This window comes from Melospiza melodia, chromosome 5 (genome assembly GCF_035770615.1).
Source record: "Melospiza melodia melodia isolate bMelMel2 chromosome 5, bMelMel2.pri, whole genome shotgun sequence".
NCBI lineage: Eukaryota > Metazoa > Chordata > Aves > Passeriformes > Passerellidae > Melospiza > Melospiza melodia.
The window spans coordinates 72,693,055-72,718,666 of record NC_086198.1 but is presented as its reverse complement, the minus strand read 5'-3'; the positions used below and the strand labels follow the sequence as shown (position 1 = coordinate 72,718,666).

General features: G+C 40.7%; 1 protein-coding gene and 1 long non-coding RNA gene across 4 annotated transcripts in view; one reads left to right on the top strand and one right to left on the bottom strand.

Moving 5' to 3' along the window:
* Nucleotides 1-9,867, bottom strand: part of ATP8A1 (ATPase phospholipid transporting 8A1) — a 100,604-nt gene extending 90,737 nt beyond the window's left edge. For all 3 annotated transcript variants that reach the window (XM_063157355.1, XM_063157357.1, XM_063157354.1), the window contains exons 1-3: nucleotides 9,761-9,867; nucleotides 1,911-2,025; nucleotides 605-704 (exon numbers count right to left, since the gene is read on the bottom strand). In XM_063157355.1, the coding sequence (XP_063013425.1) occupies nucleotides 605-704; nucleotides 1,911-2,025; nucleotides 9,761-9,809 (264 nt within the window). In that variant the 5' untranslated portion in view covers nucleotides 9,810-9,867. The remainder of the gene's footprint in view (nucleotides 1-604; nucleotides 705-1,910; nucleotides 2,026-9,760) is intronic.
* Nucleotides 9,868-10,424: 557 nt separating this feature from the next.
* On the top strand, nucleotides 10,425-25,228 carry LOC134419061 (uncharacterized). The gene is made up of 3 exons (XR_010027958.1): nucleotides 10,425-10,533; nucleotides 23,810-23,901; nucleotides 25,206-25,228. It is a non-coding gene; the product is annotated as an uncharacterized LOC134419061 (long non-coding RNA).
* The last annotated feature ends 384 nt before the right edge of the window (nucleotides 25,229-25,612 follow it).

Below are 25,612 nucleotides of genomic sequence, written 5' to 3'. Positions count from 1 at the left end.
ATGTGAATTCACTTCTTAGACTCAGTGTTTATGATTTCCAAGAGAGCTTTATAGTCTTCAATTCAGAAGCAGCTGATACAATAAAAGAACATCTGCACTTTAAGCAGTACAATGTTCAATGGTACTATTTCCAAAGGTTTCAGTGTTTGCAGAATATTCACCTTCCTTTTCTGTTTCAAACTGAATTAAAATTGGCATTTATAAAAAATAACTAAACTTTCCAATTTATATTTTTGTTCATATAGCTCCGTATGTTTTTAGACATTACCCTCTAGAAGAAATGCACTACAAGTAACAGTTTTCTGTATATGCCAGATATTTTTAAATGGAATTTTCTTCTCACAAGTCTTCTTGACAGCATTTCAGCTATACCTTACCTGTTTTACAGAAAAATATTTCTGTGCATTTTGTTATCTTCAGGGAGCAATAAAGCCACAAACCCAAGCATTTTATTAAAGATATGTCTACATGATACAGCTGTTCTGATAGGCCAGCTAGCTTGGAAAGAACAGTAGAGCAATCTCAAGTATCTCAGTATCTCTGTCTATAATACAAATGGTCTCTTAACAAGTTTAAAACATTAGAATCCTATTGTTGATCTTACCTGAAGCAATGCAATAAAAAGAAAAAATGCATTAGCAGCTCTTCTGAACTGGGAATAAAGGAACCTTGGCAGGAATGTGATTATGTTGTACTTTGCAGTGCTGAGAGGAAGAGACAAAAACACATGCTATTATTACAGAACAAAAAATTCTTCAAATGTATTCTTTCCCTTTTAGTTATAGAAGCTTTCAAACAAAACAGTTTGCTTTTTGATTCTAAACTGATAAATACTGGATATTAAGTGTGCTTTTGCTAGCCTGGAAGAAGATAATCAAATTTATCCTAGCAATCCTAGCAAAACAATCTCTGCTAAGCTGTCCTCATAAAATGTTTGAGCTCCCATCTCTCTGTCAGCCTTTTACATCTATTTAAGAACAGACCACCACCCTCTATGGTTCTAAAACAATATATGTAAAAACAATCATGGTAAAAACTTTTAAGCAAAAGGCCTGTAAGAATATTTTAACTTATTTTGAAGTCAGTCATATTTACTTTGACCTTGCATAAAACTGTCAAGGGGGGGAATGCATATATCCTGCAAAAGCCCTCTACTGTAACCAAGCACAAGACAGGAGGAGAAGTTCTATACACCAAGAAACAGCATCTAAAGTTTCTCAAGGCCATGGAAATCCCCCCTCCCCATTATTCTCTATGTCTACAAAATTTCTGCACATTTTCAAAGCTACCTTCAGAAAATACACCTACTTGGGACAGAGGTATCTTTGCTGTTCATTTCCTTTGAATTTTAACAACAGAAGTGAGGATGTTATCAGATCTAAACACACATTACTTATGAGTATTTACTGTATGACTTAAAATTCATCAAAAGCAAACAAAAAACCGTCAACAAAGTTCCTAAAGCCTGAAACTGAAAACTAGTCTCACAGGCAACCACAGCATCTTCTGAAAACTAGTCTCACAGGCAACCACAGCATCTTTGTAACTAGCTGACTGAAAAAGCCAAGTGTTTCCAAAGCACAAACAATGCTGTGCTCAAGTACAGCATTCAGCTGCCAGGAATAGGTTCAAAGATGAACTCAACTGAAACCTGAAGAACAAATCCATCCTCTAGGGATACATTGATGGTACAGCTGTAAACCAGCTGTATCTTCCTCATTCCATTCTTAAAAATTTAGGAGGTCAAGTTTGTAACTGAAACAGCTTACTTGCCTCCTCATCTCACTTCATTCCTCCCTCCAGTGTCTAAGACTGTCATTGGTGGTCAGGAGAAATGACAGAAGTAGAATTAATGAAACCTTTTCAATTTTGCTATTCAGCATGCAATGCTCTGGTGTTTTTGTTAATACCTGACATGATTATTGCAGAATTTGGTTAGCTGGGGCTGATTGATGAATATAGTTCTCACTTCCTCTTGATCAGCTAGGGAAGTTTTCTCTGAAACATCCTCTGTCTTCTCATAGCCTGTAAAAACACAGCATGATTTTCCTTATAAATAGATTTACTTACACAAGATTCAAAGCACTTCATGAGACAAAAAAGGACATTTATAGTGGATGTGAACTCAAAGTAGTTGCATTTCTCACAGGTAATGACCCCTGAAAAAACAAAAAAGTTGTTTTTATATATTCAAGATGCTCATTAAAAGCCTACACTCCCCATAGACCATCCTTACCTTGCAAAGATCACTGAGAGTGGCATAACTGTGAGACCTGCCAGCTCCCTCTGCATTCATGATTGCATCTTATTAGGTTCATGGACTCTTGTATTGCCAGTTTGTTCCACTGTTCCCTAAACTGATCATTCTCCACCAAGGTAAGTCTTTTTTGTTTTGGACTTTCTAACTGGCATCAGGAACCTGGGGTTCCTGAAAGCTGATCTTATCAGTAGAGACCAAAGGGGAGAAGACACTGTTTACTGCATCCTATTCTGTCTTTTGTTTCCAGGTTCGCTGTGGCATGTAGCCTAGAGGCATCACCCTTCTCAGTCATCATCTTCCTGCTGTTACATCTCAAGGAGAACAAGAATGGCATCTATAAGGCACTCACCAGGTTGAACCCCAGGTAGGCCGTGACTTTGCCACCTACATCTCTCTCTCTACTCCTCTACAGCCACCTGCTGCTGCTTTGACCTCTTGTTGGTTCACCTTTTTATATGTGAGCTTTGTCAGGGACTCCTTGCTAATTCACAAAATGGTTTGGTTTGGAAGGAACCTTAGAGATCATGTAGTTCCAACCCTCCTGTCACAGGCAGAGAACCTTCCAGTCAATCAGGTTCCTCAGAACACCACCCAGACTGGTCTTGAACGCTTCCATGGATAGGGAGTCTGCAACCTCTCCAGGCAACTTGTTTAATGCCTTACCATGCTTATAGTAAAGATCTTCTTCCTAATATGTAATCTAAACCTACCCTCCTTAAGGTCATTCCTCCTTGCCCTATCAATAAATGCCCTTGTTAAAAGTTCCTCTATAACCTTCTTGCAGGCCTCCTTTAGACACTGCAAGGCTGCTAGAAGGTGTCCTCTGAGTCTTCTCTCCTTCAGGCTGAACTCCCTCAGCCTGTCTCCATACACGTGTTCCAGCCCTGTGATTAACTTAGTGGCCCTCCTCTGGACTTGCTTCAATAGGTCCATGTCTTTCTTATGCTGGGGGCCCCAGAACTGGATTCAGTACTCCAGGTGGGGTCTCACAAAAGCAGAGAAGATGGGCAGAAGCACCCATCTGCCCACTGAGGTGCTGACACCTGCACTTGCTGGTCATGCCTCTTCTGATGCAGCCCAGGATGTGGCTGGCTGTCAGGGTTCCAAATGCACATTGTCAAATCCTGTGAAGCCTCTTGTTCACCAATACCATCAAGTCCTTCTCCTCAGGGCTGCTGTCAGTCAACTGCCCACACAGCCTGTATTTGTGCTTGGGATTGACCTGACCCAGGTGCAGGACCTTGCACTTGGCCTTGTTGAACTTCATGAGGTTCACACAGGCCACCTCTAAAGACTGTCAAGGTCCCTCTGGATGACATCCCTTCCTCCTGCATGTCAGCCACATCACACAGCCTGGCACTGTTAGCAGACTTGCTGAGGGGTCACTCAATCTCACTGTTAAATCACTGACAAAATGTGAAAAAAGTCAGCTCCCATACTGACCCCTAAGGAATGCCAATTGTCACTGCTTTCTACTGGGCTGTTAACTGCAATTCTTGGAATGCAACCATTCAGCCATTTCTTTATCCACTGGGTGGTCCATTCATCAAATCCATGTGTCTCTAGAGACAAGGATATTGTGTGGGACAGCAAAGTAAATGCTTTGCTTCACCCAGTCCTTCTGTCACCTTGGCTTGATTTTGTGCTCATTGTGATGGACCAATCTTTAGCTGGAAGGATGTGATCATTGGAAACCAAGGCCATTAAGCTGGTTAATCTTAATTGGTTGGTCTCACTGCTTAATGAGATTCCTTCACTTGGTCCAGATTTTCTTGGTGACACTAGCCAGAGAAGTGGCATCAGTGTATTCTTCATTTTGTGTGTGCTTAACTTGAAATAGTTTTATTAGACTCACTGACATCCTAGCACCTGCCTCCACTAGCCAGTGGAAGCTGAGCTTTCTGTATATTCTTCTGTGAAGAATCTTGTGCCAGCCTGCATCCCAACGTTCATCTGTAAAAGGGGACACCACTGTATTCTTCCCTCCAAAGGCTTTTCACCATTGTTTTGTCAACCAGTCAGCCACTACACTGCTGACAACAGGCCCAAGCAGTCTTCAGGCTGGAGCTTGTAAAGTACCAACAGGTACAGCATAAATCAATCACCATGAAGTCTTAATGGTGATTGCTACCAATACTGTATGTATACAGTTTCTTGTTAAATATACACTATTCATTCTGTATGAGAACAAGAAAATGACACTTAAAATATATTATAATGCAACTGAATACATCAGAACGTATAGCATGTCAAGGATAATTAGGGCTGTATATGAAAACTTAATGCTTATTTCTAGCACGTTTCATAAATGCTTGCAAAGGTGTTAGGCAAAACCCAAGCCATTATCCAGTCCACTGGCCCAGTACACTGCCTCTTACCTATTCAAAATACATTTCAGACACTACTTTGCAAGGTCACATCTCCACACATTAAGAAAAGGCTCAGCAGAAACTTTTTATTTCACCCCATTTCCCATTCATAATTCACAGACTCTATTATGACACAGGAAATCCCCACTACTACATTCACCTCTGAAATTTTTCTATTTCCTTCCTTACCCAATGAAAGGCACACACATTCAAACATCAGTATTTGTCTCAAGAAGTCTCTTCAGAGGAAGGACAGCCAGCCTAACAGACTTTACAGGTGCCAACAAAACACTCCAGGAACCACACAAGCTCATTTGGCAGCCTAATCCAGCAAAAAACCCATAACATCTTCAATAACAACAAACTGCTAATAAATAAGTAACCAATGAAACAAACAAACAGCCCTCAAACCAATTAGAGCTTCTTTCAACAAGAGCACCCATTGAAGCCCATATTTTGATTCCAATAATAAATTTGGAAGAAGCATCTCTCTTGAAACACTCAATATTTGCAGGGACTCCTCCTAATCCAGTCTTGATTAAAAAGTTTCTATATTAATAAAACAACAACAGTAAATTCCATACCCCTAATTTTTCCTTTAGGTAGGGTAGTTTAAGACTTTCAGCTTTCATTCCTTCAAACAGTCTCATTTTCACTACAAGTTTGTAATGTTACATACACATATACTACAATATGGAAATAAAGGGAAGGAAAGAAAACCCTCAACCAAATTGCCAAGAGGATTTTAATACACCCTTCTTTATTGTAAAAAAAAAATCTTTTTTACTCTCTAAGTAGAGCTTTCATAACCTTTGAAAGCTGATGCTGTAGCCAAGAACCTCTTATACAACTAAGTGCTGTGGTTTAACCTGGGAGCCAGGTAGACACCACACAGTCACTCACTCGCCTACCCCAAGTGCTGAGGCAGAGAATCAGAAAAAAAGGTAAAACTCACGAGCTGCGATAAAAACAGCTTAATAAGACAGAAAAAGAAGGGAAAATCATGATAAAAGAACATACAAAACAAGTAATGCACAATTGCTCACCAACCACTGACCAATGCCCATCCAGCCCCTGAGCAGCAGGCTGCCAGCCCCCGGCCAACTCTCCCTGGTTTTGCTGTTGCCATAATACCAAAAGGTCTGGGATATCCCTTTGGTCATGGCACGCAGCTGCTCTGGCTCTGTCCCCTCCTTTGCCTTCTGAACTCCCAGCCTCCTCCCTAGTCGGGCAGAATGAGATGATGACAAATCCTTGATTTAGTGTAAGTGCTGCTCAGAAACAGTTGAAACATCAGTGTTTCATCAACATTATTCTCAGCCTAAATCCAAAACACAGCATTGTATCTGCTGCTAGGAGGAAAACTAAGCCTATCCCAGCCAATGCCAGAATAGTCTGTTTGCTAGCTCATATTTCTGAAGCACATGGTATAGTTCAAAGATGGAATCTCTATGAAAAAGAAAGTGCCTTCAGAATTACTTTTTGCAAAGCCATGACAGAGTTTCAGTGACAGGATAGGCACTGGGAACCTGACCCATCAGTCCGTTCTCCTGAGGATTCAGAGCACAGAAGGAAATTTAAATGACCTGCTTGAACCTGCTGGTACCACTGAGATGGCCAAGCCTGTCTAGAACTAAACCAAGATTTTTCCCTGTTGTGAAACACTGGGATCAAAACACACTTGGCACAAATAACCCCCAGACACAAGTGACTATAATGATCACTACATCTGGTAAAATGTTATATAGTCCTAAAGACCATAAGCAGAAATACCTAAGCATACATCAGGCACTACAAAAACTGACAGTCTGCTGAAGACAATCTGATGACCACTACAGAATTTCAAAATATATTCTTCATGTGAAAGACGTCTCATTTTACCCCAGTTCACCTTCACCTAGATTTTGTACAAGAACACCAACAAGAACTAGTTATCACCTACTAGTTTTAGTAGGCAGCATCATGGCATCTCAACTCTCTGTCCTTTCTCAATGACCTAATACAGTTCATTGAACTCCACCAACACAGAGAAGGATTAATGCTTCAATCTTCAGAGAACCCTAATAAGACTTGAGAAGAACAATTCCACTTTCCCAGAACCTCTCAAAAGAAACAGAATTACTTGAATGATCCAATTTCATATTATTTAATGGATGCATATATTAACTGTGAAGCTATATATAGCTAAAATAACCACAGTTAGCTACTGTATTTAATAAAAATTTATGTAGGCCACACTACTAAAAAATTCCCCTTGTGTTTTGCAATTGCAGAATACATGGCACCAATTTCCTACATTTGTTTAAGAGGGCCAGATCTTCTGTGCCTTGAGAGAGACTTAATTGATACACATACCACTTCAAAGTGGTAAGCAGCACCTATTTCTTGCAACAGGATAACAGACGCAAAAACCTATTAAAACATGGTTAAACCTGTTAAACCTATTAAAACATGCTTGGTTATCCTTCACCAGCCATGAAGAAATTTGGAAGAATGGCACAAAATCAGTAGTTCCTTTTTGCTCAAATTCTTTTCTCTACACAGGTAGCATATTGGCTTACAGACCTTAAAACACCTATAATTTTTATTCTGCAATCATTTACAGACTGTAGTGTCAATTCTTCTGTGCAACTGTGGACCAATTTTTGGGAATGCTGCATGTGCACATCGTTCTGACAGTTCTGATTCAGTTTGTTTCACCTGAGCAAAACATTTGATTTTTTCTAATAACATTATCACTATCACTTCATGTGAGAGAGAGCTTAGTTCTTTCTGAGATGGTGTTCAAGGCAGTCCAGCCTGGTAAGGTAGTTCATGATCCATGGAAAAGGTCTCTGAAGCAGGAATTAGTTGCTGCAGTGACAGGAGAGAAAAGTCAGATTTTAAGCCCAAAGACACAATACAAAAATTCTAGACTAAGGCAAGTAGTCCTGTCTGTCAGACCCCCACCAGTCTTAGGCTAAGGAATGGTCCACACTATGACAGAAGTCATGGAAGCTGTTGTTTGTGATTACAGCATTTCCAGAGTTCCAAGAACACAGAGGGACCCTGCCAGTAACAACTCTGCACTGGGGTAAGACTTTGCCAGAGTTCTCTGAAAGAAGCTTTATCATCACTTGGCACAGTGCTTATCTAAGAGACTTGGGCTGTTGCCAGAACTAGGGTTTGACAGTTCCTTTATGTCCCTGTCAAATACACAGCAGTGTTTTAGAAAACACTCGGTTTTAGAAAAAAAAAAAAAGAAAAAAGTTCTCTGTTTTAGAAAACAGTAGCATTTATAAAGAGCTGTTTAGAAATGGCAAGTATGTAGTCTAAATGTATGGTGTAACTGGACTTGGAATCACTCATCTCAAGAAGAAAAAAAAGAGACTAATTGATGTTGGTTTCACTGTGAATTATATCTAAGCAAAGACTAACTATAGATCAAATTAATTACTAAATGTCACATTAATATAAGAATAAGAAAACAGATTTCAAATTTTTTTGAGTAGTACTATATATATGGTAAAGTACAGTATGAGTCATATAGAATCAACTCAACTGGTATAATAAAAAACTATCATGGCATTTTGCAAAAGTTAAGTTTCTTAAAAGATGGTTTATACCTACTGTCAGTCCTAAAGGAAGTAGTTTTGGTAAGCTTCTTAAACCTAGTATTTAACTGCTTCACAGTCATTCAACCTTGAAAAATAAACCAGAGTTTTTCTTTTTTTCCTTTTATTGCATTTGTAAATCTTAGATAGCCAGTTACCTTTAGGAAACACCACATTTATTCCATTAATAACCATTAAGAGTTCTGGAATTAGATAATTTTAAAGAGAGCATCCATCTTCCCAATTTATTTATGCAATGCTCAGCTTGCAGTGAAAACCAATTGTCTGGAACAAGGGTAAGTGAGAAGCAATTGAAATTAAGCACTGAAAAATTGGACGTTTAACTAGTCTCATTATGTGCATCTACTAATCACTGTGAGTATACAGGACTGCTGCTCTGGTTGTAAACACATTTCAGAAGTGTTCCTGAAAGGATGCACTTTCTCCCTTTCTTCTTAGAAAGATGCATCCTTCCATTTCTTTGCCACTAACATTTCCTAGGCAGAGGCAGAGCCAGACTTCCTACAAACCTGCTTTTGATGGAGGAAGGCATCAACATGGTAAAACTGCAAAAGAACATCCATCTAACAGCCCACTTCTAATCTATGATTCTTTGTGCTTTTCCTTGCACAAAAGTGAAATAAAATATTATTTGTTTGGAAGAAGGAAGAAAGAGACAGGGAGGAAGTTTCTGCCTACCTATACCAAACAAAGCACAACAAAACAAACAAACAAACAAACAAACAAATCAACTGGATATATGGTTTAAGCAAGGAAGCTTTCAGACAAGGGGATAAATCCAGCAGAACTGCCTCAATACTTATGCCATTACCGGGACATTGTTACTGTTACCTACAGCAACCAAAAATCACAGGCAGCCCCAACACACCGCTGCTTCGGGGTCCACGATTTCAAATGTTACTTTTGCATAAAATACACCTTATAGTAATGTAATTCCACAGGAACGATTCTTTTCACAAAGCAGCTGCTGACACGTTACCTGGGGTTAAACAAATCCACTTAGGCACGAGACTTCAGCGCTGTCCGAAGCCTCCTGGCACAAGCCGTGTATCAGAAACGCTTGTTTCTGATGGTCAGCGCACACGTACATGTCACACACAAAAGAGGGATTCCGGATTATTCCTGGGCCGAGGACCCCAGGCCCTGTGCCCCCGCTGCCGCCTGGGGCCGGCGGGCCGAGCAGCCACACACCCCGGGAAAAACGAAACCACCGCTGCCATCGCTGAGGGGCAAAACGCTGCGCGGGGCTCGCCGGATGTAGACAACCATAAATACGAGGCCTCCCCGACAGCACCGGCAGCGCTCCGGCCCCAGGCTGGGGTCGCTGCCGCCGCAGCCCCACCGGGGGCGCACGGCACGACCGGAGACGGGGCTGAGGAGCGCGGCGGCGGCGCGACACCGGCTCCCACCGCCCCCTCCCGGCCAGGCGGCGCAGACCCCGCCGCGGCTCTGCGCCGGAACGCCGGCCGGGCTCCCCCGTCGCTCCCTGCCGGCGCGGAGAGGCGGGCGGCTCTTACCCTCTGCGCGGGAGCGGATCTCGGACACCGTTTTCTGCACCGTCGGCATCGCCGGGGCGGTGGCGCGGCCGCCTCCCTCCAGCGGCGCGCCCTGCACCTGCCGCCCGCCGGAGCGCGCCCTGCGCCGCTGCGAGGCCCGGGGTGAGGGCGGCGGGTCCCGACGGCGGCGGCTCCTCCAGCAGCCCGAGGCGGCGGCTCCGGCAACCCCAGGCAGCGCCTCCCTCCGGCTGCGCCCGTCCCCGCTGGCGCCGCCGCTGCTCACTGACAGCCGCGGCGCCCGCGCTCCGCACTCGCCGGCCCCCTCCGGAACCTACCAACTCCGCCCTCCCCCCCCGCCTCCCTGTCCCGAGGCGTCCCGCCGCTATCTCCCTGTCCCCCAGGCTCGGGCTCGTCGGGTCACCGCGCCTAACTGGGCAGCGGCACTACGGCGGTGTGTGTCCCGCCTCTGGAGCGAGCAAAGGGCTTCCGATGCGCCCCCCACCCCGTGACGCGGGGGGAATGGAACGCGCCGAGCCCTGGGCCGCTGCCCGGCGCTGGGGGCGGGCGGGGGAAGCCCCGGGCAAGGTCGCCCGGTGTCTCCGGCAGCCGCGGCGGGCGGGACCCGTGACGGGGCGGGGAGGGCCGGGGCCGGGCGGGGCGAGCGGGGTCCTGCCAGGAGTGCGCAGCCCGGTGGCCTTGCTGGGGGGCAGAGATGGGGGGCAGCGGGCCCGGCGGCGAGCCGGCAGAGCTGCTCAGGCGTGATTGTGTGCAGAGCGACTCCCCGATTCAGCGAGGTGGATGTGGAGCGAGGGGCGCGGCGGGGGCTGGGAGGCGTTCATCCGGAGAGGGAATTGAAACCCTGTTCCATAGCCCTCATTCAGGCGAGGAGAGTGTTTGTGCCACGCTCTGTTTGACAGGCAGCCTTCAAACTCTCGCCCGACTTTTTATTTTTAGTCTCAGTCAGGGTGCCGCAGCTTGACAGCCGTGAGTCAGTGTGACTCCGAGCGCTGCTCCCGAGCGGGCTGTTGGAAGGAGGTCCCCGCCGCAGATGCCTCGGGCGGCGGCAGCAGCAGCAGCAGCGGCACTTTCACTTCGGCACTCGCTGTGAGCGGGACTCTGGGGTGACGGCAACAGGCTGAGCAGTGCGCCTGCCGCATGCTGCCCCCCTGCCTCCCGAAAAACTGCCACAGCCAAAACAGCATGCGGGAGAAAATAGGAAAGGGGATGGTGGAGGCAGGTCTGCTTGGCATAGTCATGTCTTGCATCTGTTTCAGTCGGGCATAAAGCATACTGGCTGGCTAGAGGATGATGGAATGGAATAAAGCTGCTGTTGTCTCGTGAATCTTGAGAGGATTTGAGGCTGACGTGTCCCCTAAAGGCCACCATTGTGTCCTCAAGAAAGTACATAACGCAGATTACAGATGTAGATTTGCTGCTGTTTTCACTATAGAGGATATACAGCCACTATAAGAAAATTATATCTATATATACAGTCTTTCTTGACAGCAACAGAGTGAACATTTGATAAAATTGTATAAAATTTAATCTTGGTAAAAGGATCAAGCAAAACATGTAGATGTTGTTGGTGTTTAGGGTTTAGTGATGGACCTGGCCGTATTATGTTAATGGTTGGACTTAGTGGTCTAGAGGTCTTTCTCAGCATTAATGATTTTATGATTCTATGAAGCAGTGCTTCATTCATGGAGGAAAGTGAACCAAGAATTTGTTTTTCTTCAACGCTGAGCTCAGATATCAAGGAAGAGGAATAATTTGTTTCAGAGAAGACTGCATTAGGGAATAAATACTGTGGGTTTCTTTCAAGTCACAGATCAGAAAACCTGCTCAAGAGTGTCCTTCAAAAGACAGTGCTCTTCTGCATCATCCTGTGCAGCAATCTGTGTGGGTTGTCTGTGTTTTTGTGGGTTTTGAGGTTTTTTTCTTTCTTTTCTGAACCAGAAACAAGGATTGTAGAAAGATGCCTCTTCATGCATTCTTCTGGTAAAACAAAATGCCGGGAAACAACATGCATTGCTCATCCAGTTTTAAGAAATGCTCAGTGTGGGTCAGTCAGCCGTGGGCAGTCTTGGCTGGTGCAAATTACTTTCAGCAAGAAACAGCTTCTAGTTTTCTGTGACATTCCATTGAAGCCTGACTGAAGCAGTAATTTAAGGGGCTCATATATCTATATCTATATCTGTATCTATCTATCTATCTATCTATCTATCTATCTATCTATCTATCTATCTATCTATCTACCTATAAACCTCCCAGCATCAATAGGGCCTTTTTGTGAAAGAGAATCTTGAGGGGGGTGGGAGTGGTGGTTTGCAATTTCTAGCAGCTTCACTATTGTTAAAAGGCTGCAACCAAATTGTGAAATTCGCTATAAATCAATATACATGCCAGTCAACATGCATTCCCCCCAAATTACTGCAGTGCTGGTGACAAATAGGATTGTCACTTAAATCCACATTTGGATGCTGTTTTATGTCTAAACTGGGTTTTTTGGCTGCAATATCCCTGGCAAGTGGTGCTTATTACTGATACCTTTGGGCAGCTGGAAGTGTACCCTCTTGAGAACAGAAGATACTATAACAATGCTGCCAAGTGTAATTTAAAATTGTGAATAGTTATTTTACAAATAAGGTCACTATCCACCTCACAAAACAGCACAACAAAAAATTACTAGCCTTAATCTTGGTATACTTTTGTGTACTCTGAGTTACTGTGAAACCTTAAAAGTCTTTAAAAAAAACAACAACCAAACCTTTTTTGAAGTTATAGCATGAGTAATATTTGAAAGAATGAGTAAGGTTTTTTAAATCTTATCAGTTAAGAAATTCTCAAATTTTTCAGGTTTTATTGTACAAAATCTCAACGGTAAGATAAACATGTTTAACCATTTAGTTACACAACAGACAGTTAAACCAGATGTCATGCAAATGAATGAAACTCAGCTCCTACATTTCCTAACAGTCCCCATCCACTTGCAACATTACTCCAGGAGAAGCACAGTAGTGTCTGTTTCTTCTGCATTTCCCCTACTTGATCTGCCAGCAAAACCAGCTGACCCTTGTGTTTATTTCTTTCCTTTGCATTCCTCTCCTGTATGAACTCCATCCTTTCCCCTCTTCTATGTAAGTGGAACCTGTGTCACTCAAATTTCCAACTCCACATTGCACCCTTCCTGTTTTGATACAAACAGGTCAGAAAAGCCTTCTGCAGCTTTTTAAGCTGAGAGTATGCTTAGTTTATGCACTTGAAAAATGTGCTCTATGCTTAAGGAATCCAATATTTAGCTTTGGATCATCACTTGTTTGGAATGTACATGACAGGATTGCAAAACAGAAGCAAGTCAGTCTGCTTTCCAACATAGCTATAAATTAAACAATATGCCTATATTCTGCTTTAAAGATTAGATGACACTCTTAATTGGGTTTTCTCTTCAATTTCAATGTGTATTTTGAAATATGTGGAAGCTCTGGTGAAGCAGATAGAAATTTATTAGCATTAATTTATTAGCACACCCTACCTTTTGGAACAAAAGATGACAGAAACCTCGTTTTTAAAATATATGCAGAAAAATTGCATATTCATTGAGAAGAATAAGTTATTTCAGACATAAAATGTCTTGCAATGACAGCTGAAATGTTGAGCTAGTCAAAGAAAATTGTGAAAGGATACACGTTTATACATATGTCAAAAATATCACCTCCACTACTCCATAGTTTGATGATTTGACTGAGCTGTGATGATCCAGTCTTACATCACCATTTCATCTGTAATGGCTTTCAGGGGTGACTACTACACCCAAATCAGATCTGTTCTTGAAAATGGTATAAACACTTACTTTATTAGAAAATATAGGCATTTCCATTCTTTCTGATTTACTAACTGTGCGCTGTAGTAGTCTACCAGAGTAGGAAATACTCCATATAAAATAACTGCATATATAAAGCAGGATAAATTAGTTCTGCAGGCTTGAAATTTTCACAAACTTGACACACATAAAATTTTAGTCTAGATTTTCCCAGTAATGCTAATAATTCATATGAATTTTCAGGGTGCAGTTTCCCTTTGTGATATATTGATAAGTGGCCAGGTTTCATACAGTAGTGGAAGGGAAAATTAATACTGTAACTTTTTAACTTTTGCTGCTTTTCCAGAGCTTTGTGGAAAGGATTTCTGGTATATGTCTTTTTCTGCTTCATAGTGCAGGAACCGATGGCTGTGCTATTAATCTCAAACTCTCATAATTCTGAACCATTACTTTTGTAATTGAATATACAGGATACTCCCATAGAATAGAAAATGTCTAATGAAATTTTATAAATAACTACATCTAAAATTCAAAAAGGTATGGGGAAGCAACCATTTTAGATCAGATGAGTCTGTAATTTACTAGAAGGCTATGTATGATATTGCTGAAGGCAACTAGTTCTGTGCTCAATGGAGCAGTAGCTTTTTTTTTTTTCTTTCTTTGACCCTCTGAAAGGTTAATGATTACAGATTTTGTGTACTGATTTTTAAATCCATTCTGCATATGTTTGAGCATAAGCTTCTGCTAACTATATATAAGAGAGATCAGATTAAGTGCTTTAAAATTCTTCTTGAAACCATTAAAATGTTAATTAGTTTATTTAAAAAATGACATGTTAGCTCATTATTTTCTAAACTTTGGAATTTCTCATGTTATGTTTTATCTTCTCAGGTAAAAATATCTCCAAATTTTTAAAAAATATTTGACTTTGCAGATATTTCAAATATTTCTAGTGAAATTCTTGACAGTTATTTTGGTGGTTTAACAGGAAACATCAAATCTTCTGTTTGCCCACATGTTACATCTGTGAAATTTTCATTATAGAATGTGCTTTTTTCATACAAGCCAGTGTAAATTTATGTTGATTGTATCCTTTATGATTATGAAGTACAAAACTTCTCCTTTTCTGAGGCAAAGCATGTTAATAAAAGAAACATCAACCCCCTGAAGTGGATATTTAGACATAGAACATGCCACAAATCACATTAAATAATTCAATCTCTAGGCTGATTTATAGAAACCTGTGAAGGCATTCCTGTTAGTTTCTCCCTCAGCTGCTGTAGCAGTACCTGACTGCATAAACAAATCATAGCAAAGCAAGAAAACCCCAGACAAACAGAAACAAAGCAGATCCAGATGTAGCAGATAGAGATGCTACATCTGTATATCCTGTTCTTTGTAGATCAACTTCCATACCTCAGACTAAAGATCCTTTACTCAAATTTTCTTTATACTCCTATAGATTCATGTTCGTGCCACTGAAGGACAAAAATACTTACTCATATATAATGCCATGGGATAAAACCAAACTCATGGTTGCTTGTAATGGAAGTGTGCAAGAACATCTTCTCTGGTGTGCATCCTGTAACACTGTGTGGCAGCATCATTTGCTGCAAGCACATCAGACTTGCAAGTTCCTGGAAAGTTGTGATCTCACATGCTAAATGGAATTGTGGTAGTTGGAAGCAGTCAGCCTGGATGTCCACAATGGTGCAATACATTTATGGCCAGTTCTTAGTCTGTTTTGTAGCTTGGCTTTGAAAAACAGAACATATACTATTAAATGTGCCATCAGGAGCATTCCTTTTGGTCAATAAAGTTAGTGTATCAGTACTTCTTTAAATCTACTTCATTATCCTTTCCTTTCATAACTTCATTTTTACATGTGGAGGGAAGGGAAGTTACTCTTTATCTTTTCCCAAAACAGGATTTGCTAGAACTCAATTTGCAAGAATGAGGGATGGATATAGACAGAGAGGCTACGTAGGAAGAGATCTCTGGAGACCTCTGCTGTCTTCTGTCTGTGGTGCCATATATGTTAGGAGTTGTCACACATGCCTACATGACTTCCACATTTTCAACTTTAACTTTGGAAGCTTTCATTTATCTTTTGAACAGATTTTCTTTTTTTTTTTTTTTTTTTTTTTTTTTTTTGCAAAGGCATGTAGTAATAGGACAAGGGGAAGTGGCCTTAATCAAGAGGGGAGGTTTAGATTAGATATGAGGAAGAAATTCTTTCCTGTAAGGGTGGCAAGGCACTGGAATAGGTTGCCCAGGGAGGAAGATTGTGGACTCCTCATCTCTGGAGGTGGTCAAGACCAGACTTGATTAGGCTCTGAGCAACCTGGTTTAGTGAAAGGTTTCCTGTCCATGGCAGGGGGTTTGGAACAACAATATCCTTAAGGTCCCTTACTATTCTCTTATGATATTAACATGAATAATGCCAAGCCTATCATAATGAGGCCCTGGCCTCATTGCTAAGAATAGTGCTTAGCCCTTCAGAGGAAGTCAGAGAATCAAAGAATCAGATAATAAATTGAGTTGGAAGGATCATTGAGTCCCATTTCTGATCCTCCCCCTGCCCCAAGAGTGACACCATGGGGCTGAGAGCATTGTCCAAATTCTTCTTGAACTCTGTCAGGCTTGGTGCTTCCACGAGGAAGAGATCAATGTCTGCCCTTCCCTTCAGAAGGAAGATGCAACTGCAATGAGGTTACATCAGTCCCTCTTCTCCAGGTTGAACAGACCAAGTGACCTCAGCTGTTCTTCGTGTGGCTTCTGCTCAAGGCCCTTCACCATCTTTCTTGCCCTCCTTTGAATACTTCATAATATTTTAATATCTTTCTTATATTGACCAAAACTGCTGACAGGACTTGAGGTGAGGCTGCCCCAGTGCAGAGCAAAGCAGGACAATCCTCCTCCTTTCCTGGCTGATGATGCTGTGCCTGACGCCCCCCAGGACAGGGTTGTCCCTCCTGGCTGCCAGGGCACTGCTGACCCATGTTCAACTTTCTGTTGACCAGGACTGCCACGTCCCTTTCTGTAGCACTGCTTTCCAGCCTCTCATTCCCCAGTCTCTCTGTACATCCAGGGTTTCCCCATTCCAGTTGCAGAGTCTGGCTCTTTCCATGTTGAATTTCATTTGGCTGGTGATAGCCCAGTCAGTATTTCAGAACTTCATATGGTGGGTGACTGCTCAGTTCGTCAAGGTCTCTCTGCAGGCACTCAAGACCATGTAATGCTGGGCTGAAATGATCATCATCTTGGGTTTCCATGGTCTTAATTCATAAATATAGGGCCACAGTAGAGGCAGTTTCTTACAGGACTGCCAGTGCCTACCACTGGACCTCACAGGACCTTGTCATGATATAACTGGTAAACTGGGTAAACAGGAAGAGCAGTCGTGGAAGTGCAGGCAGTTAAAGGGGAACATGAAAGTGAAGGTCTCCATGTGACTCTCTTGAAAGTCAGTCACAGCTGAAGAAAATAAGGAAATTCATCATGCCTGAAAAAAAAAAACCAAACCAAAAAGGAAAAGATTTGAACTCTTGTGAGGCTATTGGCCTTCACAGTGGGTTCAAGGCTATTGTAGCATTCTGCAGGCATTCCTTGATGTTTCTGAAGCTGTGGCAAACACACAAGTATACTTATTTCTCAGCAGACAGAAACAGTCATGCTGATAGTTTGGGTATAGTGTTGTGGTGAGTGGATTTATCCACAAGGAAGATGGCACAGGAGCAAGCACTGTTGGCACATAAAGAAAATGGATCAGGGAGAGTGTGGCCAGCCAGATGGCCTCTTTGTGGCTGATCACATGCTTATGCAAATACTAGATTAAAACCACAGAAGAGAAACAAAATGCAGATGTTTATACTAAATTGCTTTCTTCTGTGAGGGCAAATCTTATAAGAAAAAGCTAAAAAGGTAATGACTGGTAGCACACACAGGTCTTAATTACACAGCATGACAATTTAATTCTGCTGTTCAGTGATTACTTTCACTTTAAGAAATCAATGGAAATTAAAGTTATATAATTTTACATTGATAAAAATAGTAGAATTCATTGCTATTTTCCTCCATTTCATGCTGGCTTTAACACTTACAATTTTAAAGATGTTAAGACACTGCGTATGGAATAACTGGGTCGTGAGGAAGGCTGCTGAAATTTAAATTGAAAACAGCTGGGATACTTTTCCAAAAAACTGTTAAAATACTTGTCTCCAATTAGATACATGTTTTTGGGAGAACAAGCAGGGGGAATAAAGAGAACGTATACCACAATAAATGCTTTCAGTTTTACAGGCAGTCAGTTACAGAAAGCACTGGTAAGAGATTTAAGTATCTATCCTAATATCAAGGCAGAGATAGCTAAGAGCTCTGATAGCAGGCATATTAAAATATGAATAAAGAGAAGAAAATCATAAACCAGAAGGTCATTATCAGTCTAAAATCCACTAAAAAAATATCTGTTAAAGAAAGCAATGTAGTGCATGAGTCAGCTCTGTGTTTTGAGGAGAGTGAGCAGGTGTCACTCTGTAGTAGCAGGGCAGTACAGTGGGCACTGCCTGTAGTGCCCTCCTGCAGTGTAACAGATTTGAGGTTGGAAACTGCTCTCTGTGCCTTCTTGTCGCTTCCTGATTTCACTGCATCCAAATATGAGCAGCCAGCGTTTGGGAGAGAGAAAATGGTGTGGTGAGAGATTCCTATTTTAAATATTTTCAGATTGTTTAGTTGAGAAACTGCAAAACCTTTGCAGACATGCAGCTGATCTGCCTAATTGTCAGAGGAATATTTTATGACATTGCTCAAAAAAAGCTGAGAATAAAGTCAGCTTGAAATTGGGCGAGTCATGACTCCAAACATCTGAGCTTGCAGATTCTCAGTGCAGGCAGTATTTGGCAGCCAAATCTCTGAAGGTTACACCATTTGCTGGGATTTGAAGGACAGAGCAGGATTCCCCTCTGTGCTACCTTTTCTCAGTGTCTTTCCCAGATCAGGAGGGAATGTACTAGATTAACATTGAAAGACTAAAAAAATTAAACTTCCTATGTTTTTCAATTTCACTTTTGGAGAAAATTGCATGAGGAAGATGAGGTGTGATTGCAGCACTGAGGACTGGAGTCAGGAAATAGTTGTAGATAGGGAAGGTAGGAGTAATGAAAGGAGTAATGAAACATTGTACAAGGCAAAGGAAGAGAGAGGAGTTAAAATAATGGACAAAGTGTCTTAAGCTATCCAAGTACACCTCTTTAAGACACCAAGAAACTCATGTTTTCTACACACTCATGGGCAAATGTCTGGTATTTGATATTGGGGTTGGTACTTGTCCTACTCCTTGGTTAAGAGCTGTGAGTAATAACCAAATTTCCAACTCTTATGACAAATCAGATTTGAAACTCAGGAGTGTCAGAATACTAATGATGTTCGTGGGACACTTCATCAAACCATTCCAGGAGAACGTTAGTCTGCCTGTAAAAGAATAACTTTGACATTAAAGTTGTCAGATGGTTTAGACTGAAATCTAATAATTTTAATGAAAATTGAAAATAACCTGCATGACGATTTTTTTATCTTTGGCTCTAGAATGCCTGTAAAAACCTGGGAAGTTTTACTGTAAGAGTTACAGAATCAGTTTGTCCTGACTTGAAAGTCACAGTATCCTGGCTGCCTGTTGAACCTTACAGACTTTAAACTTTGGTCACAAACCACTTTTCCCAACTTCCCAAAGTTTTGTTTCCCTATGCTTTTATAAAAATTTTCTATTGATATATTCCTTGTCCTACAGTAAAAAGAAAACCTCATAATTAAATCTTGGACATGCTAAACTTGACAGTCCTTGCTAAAACTTGACAGCTCTTTTTGCTATTAAGCTTAGATGTGCAAGGATACTGCCCAGATATTTTTTTTCAGTAATTTTAAACCCACTGTGTTATTCTGTAGTCGGTAGAAAAAATGAAAAACCTGCTTCTGCCTAAAAAGCATAGGGCCAAATAATACTAGGCTATATATCAGTATTATTCCTCAATGATGTGACCTATTGCACTACCCATTTCCTTTCTGTCTCCTCTAGAGTAAGGTGGCACCATTAAAAAAAAAAAGATGAAGAGCAGAAGAGCATTCTCATGTAATCTTTAGAAGAATGGCACTCTTAAATGAAGAATATAATTATGCCTATTTCTATGTTTGATGCTGATGACATGGTATTTTACTTTCTAATAAAGTCTGTCTTCAGCATTCATTTAGCTTTGCAATATCGCAATAAAGAGACATATAAAGCTTCTTGGATAGAAGGGCAGCTGCAATATGTTTAAAAAAAAGAACATTCTGTCATAACTTGTTTCAGGAACTTTAGAACAGCCAATGTCAGGAACTAAAACATCCAACTTTCAGTTGAACAGTACCTTATTGTTCACACACACTATATCTAGCCTATACTTAGTTGCCCAGAGGTAATATTTACCATTATAGGACAAGATTATTTTGATCTGTGTTGGTGTATTTGTAAGTATTTACAATGTCTATTCCCTTTTATGTAAGTGATAAATACCGACTAAGCTGGGGAATAAGGTCATTGCTCACATATCAAAACCTTGCAACACTGGGCCCTTATGAAATATTCTAACCATGTGTATTTATGAAATAGTTTTGTTTAAGAGTGTACTCAGCCAACGTTTGCATGACCTTTAAACAAAATAATGTCGTTGTGCTGGTTTCATTGCAAAATGAAAACATGTAGCATGATAGGAGTCTCTGAAAAGCTTTGAAGGAGGTTCTGATATAGAGCAAGTGAATGTGTAACATGACAGATGCCCCTTCCTTTGTATTGGCAGTGAGAATTCATGTTTTATCTTTGAGATGTTTGACATGTCAAAAAATATCCATCTTTTTTGGGTAATCAGCAGTGTAAAAAAATTATTTAGCTCATTCTTCTGCCCCCTTTTATTTATGTATCTTCACACCATAGCAATTTTGCATCATTCTATTTCTGATTTTCAGAAATAGAACTTGCTACTATTAAATCTCTATATGCATGTCCTCTATTACTTTATTTATGTCTTCACAAACCAGATTAACTCCAGATATACTCAAATAAAGGCAGTGGAGTGAAATCAAATAAAAAGAGCATTGACTAGCAAGTGTAATGTTAGAAATGCATGCCAGAAGCCAGGTGTATATCCTGCATTCATCCAATGCAGTGCTGTTACCTGACTGGATGACTTCACAGAAAAAAGTGATCACAGCTGTTATTTACTGAGTCCTTAGGACAAGTGGCTGTACTTTATGTACCTCTCCTCAGGTGTAGCAGGTTATCTGCTCTAAATCTGAATTTAGCTGAGAGTGACAATTTTAACATAAGAGACTTTGGAGGTAAATATGGGATTAATATTCCTGTGCAGATGGCATCACTCAAGGGTGGCAGCTTAGCAGAGTTCTTGGGATTGAAGCTTAAAATGTCAAGTATTATCTGGTCCATGCTTATGATAACTCTTCCCCAGAACTCAGAATTTCATAATGGTGTTGGGAATGTATAAAATGCTTTCTAATCTTCTGCAGACATTCAGCTAAATTCCTGACCAAATTTGTGGTATCAAATGAGATCTATTTCCTTCTGTAGTACAACTGTGTACTTTTTCAGCAGAACCTCTAAAAGCTCTTATAGACATTAATAGTCTTTAGTGAGGCTGCAGAGGTGTTTTACCGTGAGCAAGAAAATAGGACTTTTAAAAATCATCAGCAAAGAGATATTTATTTAACTTTTTTGTTTTGTGGATTTTTTTCCTTCATACTATGAGCAAGGAAGCATTTTGTTTAGTTATTTTTTGTTGTTGGGTTTCTGGGTTTTTTTTCTCTTGTTTGTTTCACTCTCTAGTTGGGAGTTTTGGGTTTCAGTTTTTCTTTTGCTGAGTTAGGAAATGTTTTGTTTTGTTTTTTTACTGTTCAGGAAGTGAATCTTTTTTGACAGGTCACAGCAACAAACTTCTGCAAGTACATGTTCCTCATCTTCTGCAGTGTTTTTCCATGTAAGATCTGAAAAGGTCACAAAAGTGCATGTTGTGTGCATTGTGCCTGCAGCATATGCTCTACATCAAAATTTCGTTGATAGTGTCCCATCATCAACATTGGAGGGCTTCTGTGTTGTAGAAATCACTAGGAGGGTAGCCACAGAACCTGAGTGCAACATCTCACTCAGAGTCGGCATAATGGCATTACAAGGTCTGCAACAGCTGCTGCAGAGATATATCCGTGACTCATCTGAAATCCTACTATGAATAAAGCACTAATCCAGCATCATAACCTCTTCTGCTAGCCAAAGAAAAATGCTAAATATAAATAAATCTCTTACAGAATGCAAATGTAGGGGAAGGTTGGTAAGATTGCAAAAAAGTCAAAAAGCTCTATTAACCCAAAAAAGGGAAATTGAAGGAGAAATTAAAAGAAGGTTTTCTCCAAGTCTTCTATTTCCATTTGTCTTCTAGATCTTTGGAAATACTAGCATTTATTTAGACATCAGGAGACTAATCTAATGTTTATCTGAGAGAAAAGGATTGTAAAAGGTAGACTACCAAGTGAAATCAGTATTACATCAGATGTTTGGAAACTAAAACAGATGACTATTCAGGTTTTGAAACACAGAACAGTATTTACCATGGTGGGAGTTTAACTAGTTAATCTAGTTGCTAAACCTCCACCAGCACCAGCAATACCTCTTGTACATTTTATCTCTCTTACCAAGCTGAATTTGATACAAGGATATAAAGACAAGCTTCCTCTAAGCCAAAAAAAATTTTGCTTTATACATTCTTTCAATTCTCAAACATCAGCCTGATGAAAAGTAGCTGTTCCTACTCAGAGAAATATGTACTGTAAACTTAGATCCAGAGGCATCTCTTTGACTGTCACCTTTCTGTGCAATGCTATGGAGCAACTGAAATCAGTGTTCTGAATGCAAGGATAATCATTAATAGAGCTGAATGCAGTTTGTGCAATGTCTCAATTTTAATAAGCTTATTTGTAGCTTTAAAACCTGCTGAGATGGTGATCTATTTATATCTCAGCAGTACTGCACACAGCTGCAGTGTACTTAGGACCCAGAGAACTGAGTGGTCTTGAACCCAAATGGAACTCTATGCAGAGCTGATTTAAGGGGAAAGTATAGTTTGCCAAAGCAAAATACAAGAAAAACAAGGGGGGAAACTGTGGTTTTGCTAAAGCAGATGCTTTTCTGGGACATGAAAGAGAGAAAAGTAAAGGTGCTCCATGGTGGAAGAGCAGCATGTATCCACTTGATAGGATCCCTGTTTCATTAATTGTTTCCTTCAGTGAGCTAGAAGGCAAACATAAATATAGCTCCACATAGCACCTCTTATTTCCTGCAGTGATTTCCACAATTGTCTCTTTACTAGTAAACTGCAGCTGATAATAGCTTTTGGAAACAATTATAACATACTTAGTTTAGAAAAAGGTGAATAGTATTGCTTACTTTTCATTCTTCTCTTGTAAAGGATCAAATATAGAAAACTAAATACAACAACTTTTAAAAATAAAAGTCCATAAAATTATATATTATTTTACAGTCATGCTAAGCATTTCCTGTATATTTATGGAGAATTATTTTAATTGTGGAGATAAGTTGACTGTAATAGTTGACAATGTCACATGATTACTCAATATGCAGGGATAAAATACAAACTGCAATGGGTGAATAAATCAAAGCAGCGACTCAGCATTCAGCTCATTACCTTTGCCTTAGTTTCCTAAAGGAAATGTGGCAATAAAAATAAATTTATCCCTTTCTTTCATAGGGAAGGAAAAAAGAGGAACAGAAACCTGTTCAGATTTCTGCAGGTGTTCTACCCAGTTCTCAGTTCTTCTGTGAGTGGCCAGCAGTTTCACTCCCAGAACTTTTGCTCTTATTGCCTTCCTCTTCCACAAGGGAACTGCCTCTTACTACCTGGAAAGAAAACTGGAGCTTCTACTAGCAATGGCCACAGAGGGTGTCAGATATATTTGGGTAGTATGATCACAGGCCAAGATAGAAGCAGGACCCATGTGAAGGGGAAGCAGAACTGTGCAAAAGCACTGCATGGCACAAGTGTGTTGGCCACTGCAAAGCTCCTCTGCTCCAAGAAATGTTTGCTTGCACGAGGCTGAGAGAGGCTGTGAGAGCTGGATCCCCGTAGTAATGCCTGAAGAGTGGAGATAAAGCCAAGGAGACACATGCACTAATTGGATTCTTGTTGATTGCACAGGAACATAATCTTTACTGGGCTTTGAGATTAAATCATTCTGGGATGGGGATGCTGTCACTGAAAAAGCGCCTGCTATAAACTACATTTGACAGGTAATAAAATTGATATTATCAGCTGAAGTCCCTGCTTTGTACACACAGTTGAGAGTAAAAGAAGTAGTCCTGAGTTTAAATACAATCTCTAACCCAATCAACAGCTTTAGCATGCTCTTTTTTCTGTAAAATGAGAACTTGGTTTTAATCCTATGCATGAAAATCTTCTGCTTCCATGGAAGACAAATGCCCAATTGTAATGTTGCACTATTTTTGAAAATAATACAAGTTGCAAGACCAAAAGAAAAAAAAATAGATGACAACAGCATATGTTCCATACATAATGATGGAACAGAAGGCAAAAAGTCCTTCTGAGTGGTCATTTATAAAAATTGAAGGCAAACATCCATTCATAGTGTAAAAGGGAGTACTGGGAACCCCATGCAATGCTGGTAATCACTTTCACAAAGATTAGTATAGCAAACTCATTCATTCCCCATCTGCAGCACTTATGAATTATTCAGTTAATCCTGTTTGAGAAGATAAATGTTGGATGTTATAGGAGCATATGCTATGATATTTTTTAATTTATTTTGATATTTGTCAGACTTCAAATTTGCTTTTCCAGAATGCCAAATATTATTGCTTTAGTTCCTGTATTTTGCTTCTTACCACTGAGTTTACAAGAACCCCCATATGTGTTTCTACTTGACAAGACTTCTGAAATGAATAAATTAAAAAAGGTTTGATACTTTAAAAAGCTACTGTAGACATTCTGTCTCAAATATTAAGAGTATTTGTCAATCACCAAATAAACATAGTTTATTTGGACTTTTTTTCCAGGCCTTGAAACACTTTCATTAGGTTTTAAACATTTTTAATCTATGTGTTTTGTCAAGAGCATAGTTAATTTCAAACTGAGATATGTTTATGAACTGATCAAAATCAATACAATTTGATGAGCAGCCTGCCAAAATACCAAATAAATACTCGTTATTTGTTTGGGTAAAGAAAGTTTGGCTGATTTTAAGGTGCTTGCTGGATTATCATGCAGTGATTTATGGCACAGGTTACTGCTACCTTGTGCTTTGTCTCAGGGCTGCAGTCCTAAGACTTCAATGCATTGAAGATCCTTTTAAAACAGTCTAAGTATTTAACAGAATACTCATTTCAGTTCTTATTCCACCATGTATTGGTGTAGTGTATTGGTTCAAAACCACTATTTATATGGTCAAAGTGAAGGTGTCACTGCTCTGCTGAGTGCCTTAATTACACTGGGGACAAAAGGGTTGCAGTGAGGAACTTTTATTACACAATTGAAATGAGAGATGCCCTTCACCTGATGTGATTTTTTTCCTTTGCAGCCCTGTAATCTGCAGCAGACAGTTGGGTGGCTGAAGAGCAGTGCTGCCATGCTGGGAGCCCCTGTGCTCCACCGCAGCGCCGCGACTGCGCTGCCTCCGCAGCCACAGCCAGCCAAGCAAGCACAGCTGCCAGCTGCCTGCTGGCACCAAGAGCCAGCCTGCTGACAACAAGCCCAGTAGTTTTCCTAAGCACTCTGGCCTTCCAAGAAGAAAGCTGGCCTTTACTCTCCCCTAGAAACACCTCTCATTCTCAGTGCTCATTTTCAGTGTGTGCTTAATCTGTCATCGTCCTCTTGTCAAAGGAAAAGTGAGGGTTGCTTGACCTGACACAAATCCTGTCTCTGGAACAGCAACGTGAACTGGCTGAAAGAATCCCTGTCAAGATGAGTTTTTTGATATCATCCCAA